Source organism: Lycium barbarum, chromosome 5, assembly GCF_019175385.1.
Source record: "Lycium barbarum isolate Lr01 chromosome 5, ASM1917538v2, whole genome shotgun sequence".
Lineage (NCBI taxonomy): Eukaryota > Viridiplantae > Streptophyta > Magnoliopsida > Solanales > Solanaceae > Lycium > Lycium barbarum.
The window spans coordinates 19281707-19298485 of record NC_083341.1 but is presented as its reverse complement, the minus strand read 5'-3'; the positions used below and the strand labels follow the sequence as shown (position 1 = coordinate 19298485).

Below are 16779 nucleotides of genomic sequence, written 5' to 3'. Positions count from 1 at the left end.
ATGTCCCTATCCCCATTCACATGATTCTCACATGCTCTCCAATATATATACAACATGTTCCAATGCTTAACCTAACACTTTTAATTCTGAAAAACATATTATTCTCAAGTGCTAGCCGCTGCTTCTCTCAAGGTTCTCACGAGAACAAAGTTGCTACAAACTCAAGGACCAGATCCCGACACTGAAGATGTCTTTAAGTCCTTAGGTTTTTTGTGTCTTTGTCATTTTGTTCCTTATTTGTAATCCTACACTACTTTCAAGAAGTGTCATTGTAGGACTGTTTTCAACCTTTGTTGTTTTGGCTTGGCTAGAGTTAGTCAAGGTTTGCAGCTTTGCAATGGAGTTATTGTAAATGACTTACAATAGAGTTATTGTAAGGGGTGAGGGATTAAGAGGTTAATTCCTAGGTTGCAATAGGTTGTAATCTGAAGTTGCTCAGTTTAGTGAAGTTGGAAATCCTACTGGGGTAGGTCGTGATTTTTAATCCTTTGAGCAAGGAGTTTTCCACGTAAATATCTTGTGTTATTTACTTTCAGTCGTTTACTCGAGGGAACAGATAGAGAATCTGGTTCTCTATACTGTTTGGTGGACTCTTAGTTCTATCAATACATCATGACCAGAGCTGATTAAGTCTTGGCTTATTGTAATTTGACTAGACCATTCTGACAACTAATGAGTCACCATTTATGAATCAATAAATCTCATAAAGTTTAGTAGGCAATCCAATAACTTAATTAAAAATGGTATCTAGTTCATGGTAAGTAATTTCTTACCTAGGCTATATCATCTTATCAAGTTTTTGTTGTTGCATTTTCTTGGTAATAAGAGTTGCATAATCTCAATGCCTCGAGTTTTATTGAAATACTTCTCATTTTTTGGTTAATACTCTTTTCCCAAGATTAAGTAGTTGGATTAAACAAAAAAAGAAGTTGTTTTACCTTAGAAAATAGTTGATACCAACCATTAAACCAATATATGGTCAGCTAGCAACAATCAAATCTAGAATTTAAATTATATCACATAATCTCAAATATTTCAAATTTATTCGATACCCTTACACTTTTTTTAATTGATTGTCAGCTCCTTTTTTCTTTCTTTTTTAATATAACTGTTTTAATAATAAGTAGGCTGGTTAAAGGGTGTCAAGTGGGTCGGGCCAGCCCTAACCCGGCCCACCACCGGCCCGGCCCAAGCCCACTAATAGGTGTAAGGGGCTGGGCTAGGTGGGTTTTATTAGGGGGCTGGGCCGGACAAGGTGGACAGCCCACCAGCCTGGCCCACCAGCCCGGCCCACCATAAGCCCGGGTGATGGCCCACCGGGGCACCGGCCCGGCCCAGCCCGGCCCACTTCAAATTAAAAAAAAAAGATAAGTATTACATTTATTACTAATAATAAGTATTTTAAAAACATTGTATCCCAATAAAATAGTTGTAGCTATAATTGTGGGATTCTTAAAATTTTGGAAGCAAATATATGAAATATTTATTAATTATTCAAACCATAGTTAGAATCTTACTTTAGTTAATTAAAACTTAACCATTAATTTTAACTCATGTAATGTGTCTCTTATTCAAGTAAGAACTTGAGAAAAATGGAGACAATAAAAATGAAGAGGAATCGAATTCGTTAATATTTAATTGCTACTAAATGAAAAATAATTTACCTCTGAAATTGCTGATGCGTGAAATAAATCAAATACCCCTTTTAAGTTACTATCTTGCTGTTGGCTTACACAAGTTCAAAAATATTTCAATAGGTTATACAGTATACTATATAATAATATAAACTATTAGTTATATATATAATAATATATTAATATAATCTTATTAGTTTCAAATATTTTATATATAATAATAATTAAATATTTTTTAGCATATTGAAATGTCTCCACCGATGATGGAGACGTGACAATCTGCACATGACATTAGGACTTAGGATCAGATGAGATAATTAAATTATGAACTTTGGTTTAGTATCAAAACTCATGTGCATTGTTCCCATTTAGTTCCCATTTAGATGAGTAGGAAATTTAGAGAAAGAGGAGAGTAGGGAATTGTGAGATAATATGGAGAAGAATGAATGGTATTTATAGTTTGAAAATAGGGCCAAAGTATAATTTAAGGAACTTGAAGGTTAAAATAAAGTTGACAACAACTAGATTTTAAAGTATTAAACTTAATAAATTTTAGCATTAGAATTTTTTTTTAAAATAATTAAAATCCGGCTCGGCCCACTAACTAAAACCCGGCCCGGCCCACTAACTAAAACTTGGCCCGGCCCACTAACTAAAACTCAGCCCGGCCCACTAACGGGCCCGGTTAGCCCGACGTGTAGCCCCTATCCGAGGTGGGCTGGGCCGGACACCCTTTCCCTCTCCAAGCCCGGCCCACTTAACTTACGGCCCGGCCCGGCCCCAACCCGGCCCCTTGTGGCCCACATTTAAATGGCCCGGCCCACTTGACACCCCTCGCTGGTAGACTAAAAGAGATGGTAAATACTCTATACAAAGTTAAATACATTATAATGTAAATATTTTTTTATACTGTTAATTTGTATATCCTAAATAAATAAAAAGACGGGGGTTGTTTCTTGTTGAGATAATTATGAGTTTTAAGCATCTTACATTGAAGTCAGTGCAAAAGTTGCTTAGAAACCGAAATGGTATTTGCAGAAAATTAATGAGTGACTGCCCAACTGTGAAAAAGCCTATTAGATTAGCTCGAATTTAAGGAGGTTCACTAACTTTTATCGTCACCTCTTTTGGTTCGAAGCTTTGGAGGTTAAGTATTGCAGTAAAAACTTTTGTCTGTTTGTCACCTAAAAAACTCTTAAGTTGTACAAACAATTAATTTCATTTTCTTCTTTTTGCTTCCTTCTTAAAATTGGCTTCTATTTTGACTTTGCCTCTAATGTGCATTAACACCCCTTTATTTTACGACAACAACATACCTAGTGTAATCCCACAAGTAGAGTCTGGGTTGGATAGAGTGTATTAGGACGGACTCATGTATTGCTTTTTGGTGCTCGAGCACCCATTACTTGTGGCGGATACTCTATATAGACATATAGAAAATATTGACGTTTCGGTATAAAATAATAAATAGCACTGAAGAAGTAATAAAAGATCTTGGTGCTTTGGTTAAAAGGTGGTAGCCTTTAGGCTTAAGCCATGAAGGAGTGGAGTTCGAATCCTACTCAAAGCTCTATATGTTTTGTTGATTTTAAGGTGAGCACCCAGAACCATTGAATCTTGGGTCCGCAACTGGCAGACCTTAACCATATCTTGGGAGGTAAAGAAGTTGTTTCCGATAGACCCTCGGCTCAAGGAAAAACATTTCAAAGCAGGAAAAGAAATAATGGATATGAAGAAGCCAGAGCAAAATACTATAGAAAGCATGACAAAGCATTAACACCTCTTTATTTTATTTTTCTTTAATTAATTAATTTATTTATTATGAAAAAGGTAAAACATCAAAGGATAAAAATCTCAAGGTCCTTGTCTCCTAATTTTTTAACCGGGGACGAAATGAAAAAAACAAGACTCAACAAGAATCTTTTTTTTTTTTTTCTTTTTTGTGAAAAAAAAGAGTAGACAAAAGCAAATGAATTTTCTAAAGAAAAAGAATTCTTTGATAAAGAAGACATTTACAAAACAAAAAATGTGGCATTTATTTACTCTTTAAATCCTAATTATAAAAACTAACACACACATTTTTATCTTTACACACACACGTATATCAAAAGATGCTATAATTTTGATAAAATAGAAGTAAAGTTTCAGTGAAAACAAGCTCTCTCTCTTCCCCCTTGAAATCCAATATATAAAATATTTTCGTTTTTTATTTTCTTTCACTTTTGCATGGTAATGTCACTTACTGTACTTCCTTCTCTTATAAAGCTTCTATCTTTCATTTCCACCACCTCATTCTCAATTCTACTCTCTCATTCTCTCAATTCAACTCTCTTTTTCATCTCTCTCTCTCTGTCTGCATTCTTCTTTCTGTAGTCTATGTGGGATTTCGGTTCTTGAGATTCTTCATCTTTTCTAGTTGTTCTTGCTCGAATCTTCTTTCCCTTCTCTTTTCTGTGGTTAATTAAGGCTTTGCTTTTGCTGATCATGGCCAGTTTGGAGGCTCAACACTTGTAAGTTTTTATGTGCTAGATCGCAGTTTTTTTTTTTTTTTTTTTTTTTTAGCTACTACGCCTCAGTGTTATTTGTACTTACATTTTTAATAATTGATAATTTGTGCTTGTCCAATTTTCTTTTGATTTTGGCTGTGTGTGATTTTCCCTTTTGTTTGCCTTTTGTTAATCATGTTTTTCCGTTTATTTGTTTGTGTTTTTTCAGACTTGAATGTATCATTCTCGATTACCTGTCTAAAAGAGGTTTCCATCAGACTGGTGAGGTATTCTCCAACGAAATTCGTGCTAGACAAAATCTTGTTGGTAAGTAATTCCTTTTAATGAATTCTATTCTTTAAATCAGATGCTAAAAAACTGATCCTCTAATGAATTTAGATATGTGTCTTAGTAATGGTTGTTGTTACCTGAAAGAGTTGCAGAATTCTTATGGTTAATTAGTTTGGTAATTCTTACATATGACCATACGGTGGATTGCTAATATTGCTGTTCCTGTAAATTTTGTTAATTAGTTGAGGTTATTCTCTTTGATTGATATATATGTGGCACATTGTAGCTACCTAATGTTGGATGTTTTTACTGTATTAACTGTCCTTTACTATCTTAGACAGATATGTTTGATGGAATGAAGTGATGTGATAATGTGATATCGAGCTTTGGACTAATGATTTTTTATTTTGTGTTCGCTTCAGCCATCAATTCTCCTCATGAAGCATTTCTGCAAACGTGGTGGGTTAAATTTTATGAAGCATACAGATCTAGCTTCCCTGACGATGATGTATTAGCTAATGAATCCTTCGATAAGGTGTTACCCATGGACCTTTTCTATGCCTTGTTCATGTTTAACGGATATGGAATAATTGCGAATTAAATGCTTGATTTCTAAATTCTCAGGTTGCACAGACTGTGGAAAGCATTGTGGCTAATAACGGTCCTGCAAATCAATCCTATGCTTCTTATCATACGGGAGCAAACATATCTAATGTGATGCCATCCCCTCATTTGATGGCATCGATGGAATCCAGCGTTCCTGATTTTATGAACGATAAGATTTCAGATATTCTGTCATCTCTTGGTACCGGTTATGCGTTACCAGATTTATCAGGCTTACCGTTTCCTGATATTAGTAAAATGGGTGGCGTGCTTCCATTTGCAAGCAATTCAGGGTAATAACATGTTATGTTTATTGCTTAACTGATAATTTTTGCCACATTTTAATCTATTTTACAATGTCTGTTTAGTTACTTCAACGAGGATAAAGGTTGAGCGATTGATGCGATATTGATTGTGTTCTCCACTTCTGTTTAATTGGTCTGCTATTATTGTCTTAAGCTGCTAAGGCAACAAAAAGAAGATTGACCAAAATTACGTTCTTATTCTGTCTGTGTATTGCTATTAATTATGACCTTCTGATATATGAAATGTCAAGAATTTCTTGCAAAACTTGGCTATTCAGGAATGCTCTTTAGTCTAGTAACTAGAACCAACTGCTTGGCCTGGAATATCAGATACATTTTTCACATTATCTTGTTAATCCAAGCGTCTTTTGTGTATGAAACGTTACTTTGGCTTTTGAGTTTGCATATCAGAATCTTCTAATTCTGTATGTTGTATGTTCATGTCCTTCAGCTATCAAATGCAGCAAATGCCAACTGTTCCTCCAGAGTGGAATGCAAGAGTATGTTTACATTTCCCTACACATTTGCAAGCTTTTTAATAAATAATTGGTCGAAAATAATTGACAATCATCTCATCAAGGATGGCATCTGTTGCGAGTACCTTGAACTTTTGCATCAATAAAAATGTGTAGTCCATTAGGGTGTTTAGGTTCAGGTCGACTTTTAATTTGTTCATCCATTTCATATTCAACACAGGGAGTCGGCTCAATTCCACCTGTCATTAGCCATCAAGTTGTACATCCCAGTGTAATAGTGCCAACTAAAAGGGAACAGTTTCGGAGAACTACATCCTTTCCTCAGCAGGATGTTTTACCAAATGTAGCAGTTCAAACATTGGATAAGCTCAAACATCCTACCCCTGTAAGTTCTTGTGATTTCTTTCATATGTTCACTCAAGCTGATTCGACTGAAGAAATGCAAGAGTAACTTGAACACTGAAGTAACCATTTCGCTCCTAGGGATTGTAGCATGCTGCAATTATTTTAGCCGCGCAATAGACCATGAATTGGTTTTCAAAGTTTTCTGGTCTTTGAAATCTCTTTGCAAAACCTTGTAGATCAAGTTATTAATAGTCAAATAAGAACCGTAACTTAAAACTCAACTTTAAAAGGAGGAATCTATGAAGCAGAAAAGAAAAAAAGGGGGCAAAAAATTTCGAAGTATTTGCTTAGTCCAACAATCAACATATTGAGGGGAAAAATATGGGCTATCCTACTCTACTGACGTGATCGAGATTTTTTCCTGCCTTCCTTTTTCTTCTTCTGGCATTGAACAGATGCTTGGTGATACAAATCAAAGAACCTCGGAGCATCTACAAGCTGACCAGCAAGGTACTGGAAAGCAACCTGCAGTGCAGAGTGACAGAAAGAGGAAAACTCCCTCGAGTTCTCTGCCACCTGTAAGATCATTTTTCTGCATCTACTTCTTAAAGCCCTTCGTGTGCTGGTGTTTCCATTTCACTTTGTCTCTGACAGACATCGGCATCGTTTTTGTGGTTGGACGATGGAGTTCTATTTGGTCTTCATCAACTTTATTCTTGCTCATTTCATATATTCCTGAGTTGTAGGTTGGGAAAGAGAAAAGTACTGCCGCTGGTCTGGCTAGTGCATTGAAGAAAAGTTTCGCTGCGCCTGCACGCGCTCAAGCTGAAAGAGAAGGTAGGCGACAGCAAGCTTAATGGTTCCTAACAAAATTGATATTAAAAAGGTGTCATGAACCTCTTTGCTTAAAAGCAAGTCGTGATGTGGCAGCTTCTCGTGGTGGCAAATAGGTGTTATCATCTATAAGTTTCTCTTGTAAAAAATATCAAGATCTTACATTTGTTCTGCATAACTGTTTCTTAAAATGAAAGAAGAGAAGAAAAGAATGTGGTATCACATCTAGGTTTTAAGATTAAGAACTGTAGCTTCTGACTTCATCAGCTCTTACCCTGATGTATAAATTGCTAGTTATAGCACAAAGGATAATTGACTTCACATTGCTTCGCAGGCCTCTCTTTTAAAGAGATTAATAACCTTCACGCAACAAACAACAAGCTCCTATGTTGCCACTTTAATTCACAAGGAGATTTATTGGCTACTGCTGGAAAAGATAGGAAGGTTTGTCTTATTTATCTTCGACAGGATTCTAGTTGGTCAAATTGTAGAGCGCCTATGTCAACTTCTCCTGTTAACGAACTTGTACTGTGATCTATGTTTAGGTTCTGATTTGGGAATGGGGAAATGACAATGTTAATTCTGGAGAAGGTCATGCTCACTTCATTACAGATATCCGCTTTAGACGAGACTCAACGGTGTTTGCAACGTCTTCCTTTGACAGAACTGTGAAGATATGGGATGCAGCCAAGGTACTACCTCTATTTGCCATTGCAGATCCTTGGTCCAATAAGTCTTTCAGTTACTTTTTAAAACGGCTCACAAATATGTGGGGTCCAGTCCCCTATCCCATATTTTAAGGAAGGAAAATTTTTCTTCCTTTGACAAAATCACATTTGTAGCAATTGTGGAATTGGCCAACAAGCCAATTCTTTTGTTCACATTTTCGTGATGTAAGCGCTTACCTCATCATAGTCGTGACGTAAGCGCTTACCTCATCATAGTCGTGACGTAAGCGCTTACCTCATCATAGGAAATTCATTCCTATAAATAGGCAGCTTATGGTTCATTTGTAATACACCAAGATCATTTGCTATACACACCAAAATCTCAGACAATACATCTGAGTGAGAGCAAAGTGAGATATTCCATAGACTGTAAGAAAATAGTCTGTGAAGAAAAATAGAGTGCGAGTGATATTGTAGTGAGGTGGGAAAAATCAAAAGAGTGTTTTTCTTTTTGAGTGTGTAGTGGTCTTTGGAGTATTTATACTCGTGACTACACAGTGTAAAATTCCTTACTATAGTGATATCAGCTACTCCTCTTGGCCGTGGTTTTTCCCTTATTCAGAAGGGTTTCCACGTAAAATCTTGGTGTCATTATTGCTGCATTTTATTCTTGCTGATTTAACCATAACTTAGTGTTCCGCGTTTATCACTAATACCGTGAATATTATTTTTGCGGGTCTATTTTATTCCCAACAAGTGGTATCAGAGCCAAGGTTCTGTCTGAGTATGCTCTGTGGTTGCAGCACAGTCTGAACTTCCACATCAGAAAAGAATTACTTTGGTCTTCGAATAAAATAGTATTTGTATTTGTGATAAACAATGGAAGCCAACACTAGTAGAATGGTTACTTTGAGTGGCGTAAATTATGCCATTTGGAAGGGCAAAATGGAAGATTTGCTCTATGTCAAGAATTTTCATCAACCTGTCTTTGGAAATAAAAAGCCTGATAATAAATCAGATGAAGAGTGGAATTTGTTGCATCGGCAGGTTTGCGGCTTTATTAGACAGTGGGTTGATGATAATGTGTTGAACCATATTTCTGGAGAGACACACTCGGACCCTATGGGAGCATCTTGAAAGTTTGTATGCTCGAAAAACTGGTAACAACAAGATGTTTCTGATAAAGAAAATGCTGAGTTTAAAATACCACGATGGTTCCGCAATGACAGATCATCTGAATATTTTTCAGGGGATCATGAACCAGTTATCTGCTATGGGCATTAATTTTGATGAAGAAATTCAAGGCTTGTTTCTACTTGGTTCCCTACCAGATTCTTGGGAAATTATTAGAACTTCATTATCAAATTCTGCTCCGGATGGTGTGATCTCTATGGATCTTGCCAAGAGCAGTCTTTTAAATAAAGAGATGAGAAGAAAATCTCAAGGTTCCTCCTCATCAGATGTCTTGGTGACTGACACTAGGGGGAGAGGCAAGAATCGTGGTTCTCAAAATAGAGAACATCATAGAAGAAAATCCAGAAGCAGACTTAAAGATATTGATTGCTATCATTGCGGGAAAAAAGGGCACACAAAGAAGTTCTGCCGGATTTTGAAAAAGGAAAATAGAGATAAGGAGGAAAAGAAAGAAGATGGCAATCGTGTTGCCGTTGTCACTACAGAAGATCTTGTTACTGTCCTTGATGCGGATTTGATAAACATTGCTTGTGATGAGTCAAGCTGGGTTGTGGACAGTGGTGCCGCATCTCATGTGACATCAAGGAAGGAATTTTTCTCATCTTATACTCCGGGTGACTTTGGAACTTTGAGTATGGGTAATGAGACTATATCTAGGGTGGCTGGTGTTGGAACGATTTGTTTGAAAACTAGTACTGGAACTAAACTAGTTTTAAACAATGTAAAGCATGCACCTGATATTCGTTTGCACTTGATCTCTGTTAGTGTTTTGGATGATGAGGGATATGTCAGTACCAATGGTGCTGGAAAGTGGAAGCTTACTAAAGGTTCCATGATTGTGGCTCGTGGCGAAAAGCGTCGTGGTCTATACTGGACTACGGCCTCTACCTGTGTTGATATGGTGAATGCAGTTGAGAGCAATAGCTCTTCAACGTTATGGCATAAGAGGCTTAGCCACATTAGCGAGAAAGGACTAAATGTTCTGGCCAAAAAGAAATTATTGTCAAATTTCGAAAGTGCTAAATTAGAAAAGTGTGAGCACTGCTTGGCTGGAAAACAAAATAGAGTTTCTTTCAAGTCTCATCCTCCTTCAAGAAAGACAGAGTTGCTTGAGTTGGTGCATTCAGATTTATGTGGTCCAATGAAGACAAGGACTTTGGGTGGTGCACTTTATTTTGCTACCTTTATTGATGATTGCTCAAGGAAACTTTGGGTCTACGTCTTAAAGACTAAAGACCAAGTGTTGGGTGTCTTTAAGCAGTTTCAGGCCTCAGTTGAAAGAGAAACTGGAAAGCAGCTGAAGTGTATTCGTACTGATAACGGTGGTGAATATTGTGGACCGTTTGACGAATACTGCAAGCAACAGGGTATCAGACACCAGAAGACTCCTCCTAAGACTCCTCAGCTTAATGGTTTAGCAGAGAGGATGAACAGGACCTTGATGGAAAGAGTCAGATGTTTGCTTTCTGAAGCAAAGTTGCCGAATTCCTTTTGGGGTGAGGCTTTATTGACCGCTGCACATGTTATTAATCTATCCCCTGCGGTTGCTTTGCAAAGTGATGTTCCAAACAGAGTTTGGTATGGAAAGGATGTTTCCTATGACCACTTGAAAGTGTTTGGTTGTAAAGCTTTTGTACATGTGCCTAAAGATGAAAGGTTGAAATTAACTGCCAAGACAAGGCAGTGCATCTTCATTGGTTATGGCCTTGATGAGCTTGGTTACAGGCTATATGATCCAATTGAGAAGAAGGTTGTGAGAAGCCGTGATGTTATCTTCATGGAGGATTAAACCATTGAAGATATTAACAAAGCGGAGAAGATAAAATCTTCAAGTTCTGAAGGTTTAGTTAATCTTGATCAAGTTCCTCATACAAATGCTGATGAAGTTGGTGGGCTCGATGACGATGGTGATGCCCAGAATCATGTTCCAGATCAGCATATTGATGATGATAACGATGCTGCTATTGATGAAGTAGATGCTCCTACTCATGAAGTCGTGGATGAGTCAGATATTCCACTTAGAAGGTCTACTAGATAGCATGTTCCTTCTTCCCGTTATTCACCTAATGAGTATGTATTACTCACTGATGGGGGAGAACCTGAATGTTATGAAGAGGCCATGGAAGATGAGCACAAGGATCAATGGATTGAAGCCATGCAAGATGAGATGAAATCTCTGCATGAGAACCATACTTATGAGTTGGTGAACTTGCCTAAGGGCATGAGAGCTTTGAAGAACAAGTGGGTGTTCAAAGTTAAAGCCGAAGAACACAGCTTGAAGCCCAGATACAAAGCTAGATTGGTTGTTAAGGGATTTGGTCAAAGGAAAGGTATTGACTTTGACGAAATATTTTCTCCTGTCGTGAAAATGTCCTCCATTCGGACAGTTCTTGGTTTGACTGCTAGTCTTGATTTGGAGATTGAACAGATGGATATGAAGACTGCTTTTCTTCACGGTGACTTAGAAGAGGAGATTTATATGGAACAACCTGAAGGCTTCAAGGCAAAAGGTAAAGAAAATCTTGTATGCAAACTCAAGAAGAGTCTCTATGGATTGAAGCAAGCTCCCAGACAGTGGTACAAGAAGTTTGAGTCTGTTATGGGGGAGCAAGGTTACAAGAAGACTTCTTCAGATCACTGTGTGTTTGTACAAAGATTTTCTGATGGTGACTTTATCATCCTTCTGCTATATGTGGATGATATGTTGATTGTAGGCAAAAATGCTTCCAGGATTGACGAGTTGAAGAAACAGTTGAGTAAGTCTTTTGCAATGAAAGACTTGGGTCATGCTAAGCAGATTTTGGGCATGAGAATTACTCGTTCGAGAGATGAAAAGAAGCTTTATTTGTCGCAGAAAAAGTACATAGAACGTGTACTAGAGCGCTTCAATATGAAGAGTGCTAAGTGGGTTAGCACACCTCTTCCTGGTCATCTGAAATTGAGCAAAAAGATGTGTCCTACAACAACAGAGGAAAAACAGAGAATGGCCAAGATTCCTTATTCCTCTGCCGTCGGAAGTTTAATGTATGCAATGGTATGCACTCGACCAGATATTGCTCATGCAGTCGGTGTTGTTAGCAGATTTCTCGAAAATCCAGGGAAAGAGCATTGGGAAGCTGTGAAGTGGATACTCAGGTATCTAAGAGGAAGATCAGATGAATCCTTGTGTTTTGGAGGATCAAATCAAATTTTGAAGGGCTATACAGATTCTGATATGGCAGGTGACCTTGATAACAGAAAATCCACTACTGGATATTTGTTTACTTTTTCAGGGGGAGCTATATCATGGCAGTCAAAGTTGCAGAAGTGTGTCGCACTATCTACAACGGAAGCGGAGTATATTGCGGCTACTGAAGCTGGCAAAGAGATGATATGGCTCAAGAGATTCCTTCAAGAACTTGGATTGCAGCAAATGGAGTATGTTGTTTATTGTGACAGTCAGAGTGCAATAGACTTGAGCAAGAACTCCATGTACCATGCGAGAACAAAACACATCGATGTCAGATATCATTGGATTCGTGAGCAATTGGAAAGCGAATTGTTCCAAGTCAAGAAGATTCACACGAATGAAAATCCTGCAGATATGCTGACCAAGGCGGTACCGAGAGACAAGTTCGAATTGTGCAAAGAACTTGTCGGCATGCACTAAAATTAGAAGCCAGTGTACCCTCCTTCAGGTGAATGGGACTGGAGGGGGAGATTTGTGGGGTCCAGTCCCCTATCCCATATTTTAAGGAAGGAAAATTTTTCTTCCTTTGACAAAATCACATTTGTAGCAATTGTGGAATTGGCCAACAAGCCAATTCTTTTGTTCACATTTTCGTGATGTAAGCGCTTACCTCATCATAGTCATGACGTAAGCGCTTACCTCATCATAGTCGTGACGTAAGCGCTTACCTCATCATAGGAAATTCATTCCTATAAATAGGCAGCTTATGGTTCATTTGTAATACACCAAGATCATTTGCTATACACACCAAAATCTCAGACAATACATCTGAGTGAGAGCAAAGTGAGGTATTTCATAGACTGTAAGAAAATAGTCTGTGAAGAAAAATAGAGTGCGAGTGATATTGTAGTGAGGTGGGAAAAATCAAAAGAGTGTTTTTCTTTTTGAGTGTGTAGTGGTCTTTGGAGTATTTATACTCGTGACTACACAGTGTAAAATTCCTTACTATAGTGATATCAGCTACTCCTCTTGGCCGTGGTTTTTCCCTTATTCAGAAGGGTTTCCACGTAAAATCTTGGTGTCATTATTGCTGCATTTTATTCTTGCTGATTTAACCATAACTTAGTGTTCCGCGTTTATCACTAATACCGTGAATATTATTTTTGCGGGTCTATTTTATTCCCAACAAAATAGCAGTCAGCACAGAGTCAACTCACCTGGACATATATTTACTAGTGCTATGATTTCATTGTTCTTGGTCCACATTATTTCTTCTGATTGATTCTGTGGTAATACTATCCTGATTCTAGCTGCTCGGACAATTGTCAATGTGGCATTATTTTCAGAGTCTTTATCTCTGTAGTGAGGATACTCAAAAGATTTAATTACAGTTATATCAAATACCAGCATTATCATGTTTTGCTGTCTATAATACATCTCATTTGAGTCAATATTTGAGGAACTTGCTGTTATCAAAGCATCTTATGCAGTCTTTAATCGTTCAGATTTTTTTTTCTTTTCTTCTGGTTATCAGGATTTCTCATAACGGTAATGTCTAATCTCTTGAATTGCTTCCTTTTGATCCGTGTCTATTACAACCATCCTACTGTGCATATCTCACCATTTTGTCATAATCCAGCCAAACAACCCTTTCCAAAACCTTGCCGGGCATGCCGGGCATGTGATGTCAATAGATTTTCATCCAACAAAGGTGAATCTCCTCAGTTCTTGTGATAGCGAGGATGAGATTAGACTGTGGGATGTCAATAAGGGTGATTTCACACTCATTTTTAAGGTTGGTTTCTCTATTTCCTTCCTTTGTTTTAGATGTTGATAAAGAGGTATCTCTATTTGACATAGGAAGGCTCCATAATTGATACATAGGAAGGCTCCATAACTGATTATTAGCTGCTTTCTATTTCCATTTCAATTTGGAGATTGGAGATTACCTAATTAGCTGATTCTGAATCATTGTTGAATCTGTTTTTTCATGACTTCCTGCATTTGATTGTAGGAAATGTTTTTCTTATTATTCTTTTCTTTTTTTATTCCAAACAATTTCTAGGTTTTCAAGATAAGTAGCCGCTCATCATGTGGATACACATGCAAAATGATAGTTTAGAAAATAAAAGGATTTCGTAATGTTATTTGAACATCCGTATCAGATTCAGCAATGCATTGTACAGTGTTCTAAACAGAGTGGTTATAGAGAATTAGCTATTATGCATTAACGAAAAATTGTATTGATTAGCCCTTGGTTTGGTACAATGCAGGGAGGCAGTAGACAAGTTAGATTTCAACCTCAACTTGGGGACTTTCTGGCAAGTTCTACCGAAAATATTATAAATCTCTTTGATGTCCAGACAAACAACATCCAAAAAAAGTTACAAGTAAGATGCTATTCTTGAACACTGATCAAGGTTGTTTTAAATTTATGATCTGTTCATTACTATATCGTATCAATGTGGTTTCGTTTACTTTGATTGATAGGGACACGTCAAAGACGTCCGTTCAATCTGCTGGGATATGAGTGGGAATTACATGGCATCCGTGAGCGAGGATAGTGCACGGATATGGTCTGTTAGTGAAGGAAAGTGTATACATGAACTGTGCTCCAGTGGCAATAAGTTTCAATCGTGCACTTTCCACCCTGTGTACGCTCAATTGTTGGTGATTGGCTCGGATGAGGTATGCTTAAAACAATGTGGACATTTTCTGCTGAAGATTTGTGCTCATATATAAGTTCTTTGTAGACTTGGCTCGATTAATGTCTCTATATATTTGCAAAACAACAAATTTAACTTAGGATGCTCATAGGTAAGTTCTTGTAGACTTGGCTCGATTAATGTTTCTATATATTTGCAAAACAACAAATTTGACTTAGGATGCTTAGATTTTGAACCCTCCTGAAAAAGAAGGAAAAGAAACAAAGAACTCTCTTTGCCAGCCAAAGCTAAGAAATGGAAAAGGAATAATAGGAGGGTAAGAATAGTCTGCAATTTTGGGTTCTGGTGTTACAATGATATGTCTTAGAGTGCACATTTTGATATGAGGTTTGCTTCCAACAGTACCATTGCTATTCTTGCTATTTTTTTTTTTTTTTAATCTCAATAAAGAAAATGTTGATTGCATATCAATTTCATCTAAAACAGTTTTGCTTTCCCATCCGTGTCTGGTCATTCTGTGGTGCATAATGACTTCTCTGTTGAGGGGAATTTTGGAATATTAGATTTCCAAACTGAGTAGTTACTCTGTCAGATGAAATCGTTCATGTTTGAAGCTTATTCACATGTATAGTCCTTGATTTTATTTATCCTTTTCCCTCTTAATCTGATACATGTCGAATGTTGTTGCAGTTCCTGGAGCTGTGGAATCCAATCTTCCAGAGCAACATAACATGGCCATATAGTGCACATACTGGTATAATTTCTTCATTAGCAGATTCACCTTCAAAAGGAACCATAGCTTCAGTGAGTCATGACGAGTGGATCAAGATATGGCAATGAAGCTTCTTTGTAGATGAAGCCACAACAGTCATTATTTCTTCTCTCTCTTATCCAAATTACATCAATATCTGAATGAAACTACAGCTGCATACACTCTTTCGCTAACACCTAACAAGGGTGCATTTGGTGCCAAGAAAGGTGACAGTATTCTTGGCGCATCACCAATGTAATGATTTACCTGAAATGTTGTATCAGTCACAAACTTTGATCCCCATTGTTTCAAACTCTTATACTATATGTTATCATTTGGAAATTGATATTTAAAATGTTAATTAGACTTTTGTATTAAATACCATTTAATACACAAGCTCCTCCTTGTTTATCCCCACCTCCCTTTCTCTCTGTGCACTTCAGTACATCGAAATTTCATGTCGGAATGGAGAAAGGATTGCAAATTGAGAAATCGAAAGGCGTATCGTGAATCGTCCATGGCTGGCATTGTGAAAAATGATGCCTCATATTATAGCATCTAACAAATTGAGTTCATGAAGTTCAGAATTGGAATCCATATTAGCAGGGTATTTGAACCTATCAAAAGAAAAAGGTAGTAAAGTATTTAAAGGAAATATTTTTCTTCTATTAATTCTTCATTCTCTTCCATCACATGTAGCTTCCAGTTTCTAATATGTATAAGTTATGATATGTTTCTATTTGTTTTCATCGGCATTATGACAATATCTATGAGTGAAGAAAAATGAAAAAGAAACAAAGTACAAAGACAAAATTGGAATTGTTGGGCGGAGAATATCGACAGGAATATTAGAGAGTTGTGGCTTTTATTTATAGGTTTGGGTTTACCTTTGATAGAACAATTTTGTACTCCTCCAATAGCAGCTAGTGCTATCACAATGAATTAAAATTGGAAGGAGTGAATTTATCAAAGTAAGTTATTTGAAATAATAGTTAGGTATCTCAGCCAATTCGCTTCTTTACTAGCTAATACTAAAACAATATACTCAGTTTCCATGATAGAGTTAGCAATACAATTTTTTGATTCCCAACAAATAATACCACCTCCAAATATAAAAATATAATATTAGCAGAATAAGAAATAAGAATACCAATCATAGATAAAGTGCTCCAATTTGTGTCAAAAAACTCTTTTTGAGTACACCAAGATATTTTCTAGAAGACATGCCTTAGATATTTGTATCAAATTAGAGTCACATAACTCTCGCTTGGCATGCCAATCTTTAGTACATCCCGTGCTTGTAAACTTGCTAAGTGCTCCCATTCCCGGTGAATATGCAAAGTCCAACGAAGTACAA

The 16779-nt window shown here is 37.0% G+C and overlaps 1 protein-coding gene across 1 annotated transcript; it reads left to right on the top strand.

The window, feature by feature from the left end:
* The first annotated feature begins 3921 nt into the window (after positions 1-3921).
* Positions 3922-15786, top strand: LOC132640650 (uncharacterized). The gene is made up of 14 exons (XM_060357328.1): positions 3922-4144; positions 4350-4447; positions 4834-4946; positions 5036-5307; positions 5771-5819; positions 6016-6180; positions 6596-6718; positions 6887-6977; positions 7309-7418; positions 7520-7666; positions 13645-13800; positions 14279-14395; positions 14496-14693; positions 15362-15786. Exons 1-14 carry the CDS (start codon positions 4119-4121, stop codon positions 15509-15511), a joined length of 1815 nt encoding a protein of 604 aa, XP_060213311.1. The 5' UTR covers positions 3922-4118; the 3' UTR covers positions 15512-15786.
* The last annotated feature ends 993 nt before the right edge of the window (positions 15787-16779 follow it).

Bases quoted from the DNA above. Each gene is read 5' to 3' on its own strand.
- LOC132640650 (XM_060357328.1), top strand. From the start codon at position 4,119: ATGGCCAGTTTGGAGGCTCAACACTT. The intron at 5,820-6,015 runs GTATGTTTACAT...TATTCAACACAG, and splicing joins CTCCAGAGTGGAATGCAAGA to GGAGTCGGCTCAATTCCACC. The intron at 13,801-14,278 runs GTTGGTTTCTCT...GGTACAATGCAG, and splicing joins ATTTCACACTCATTTTTAAG to GGAGGCAGTAGACAAGTTAG.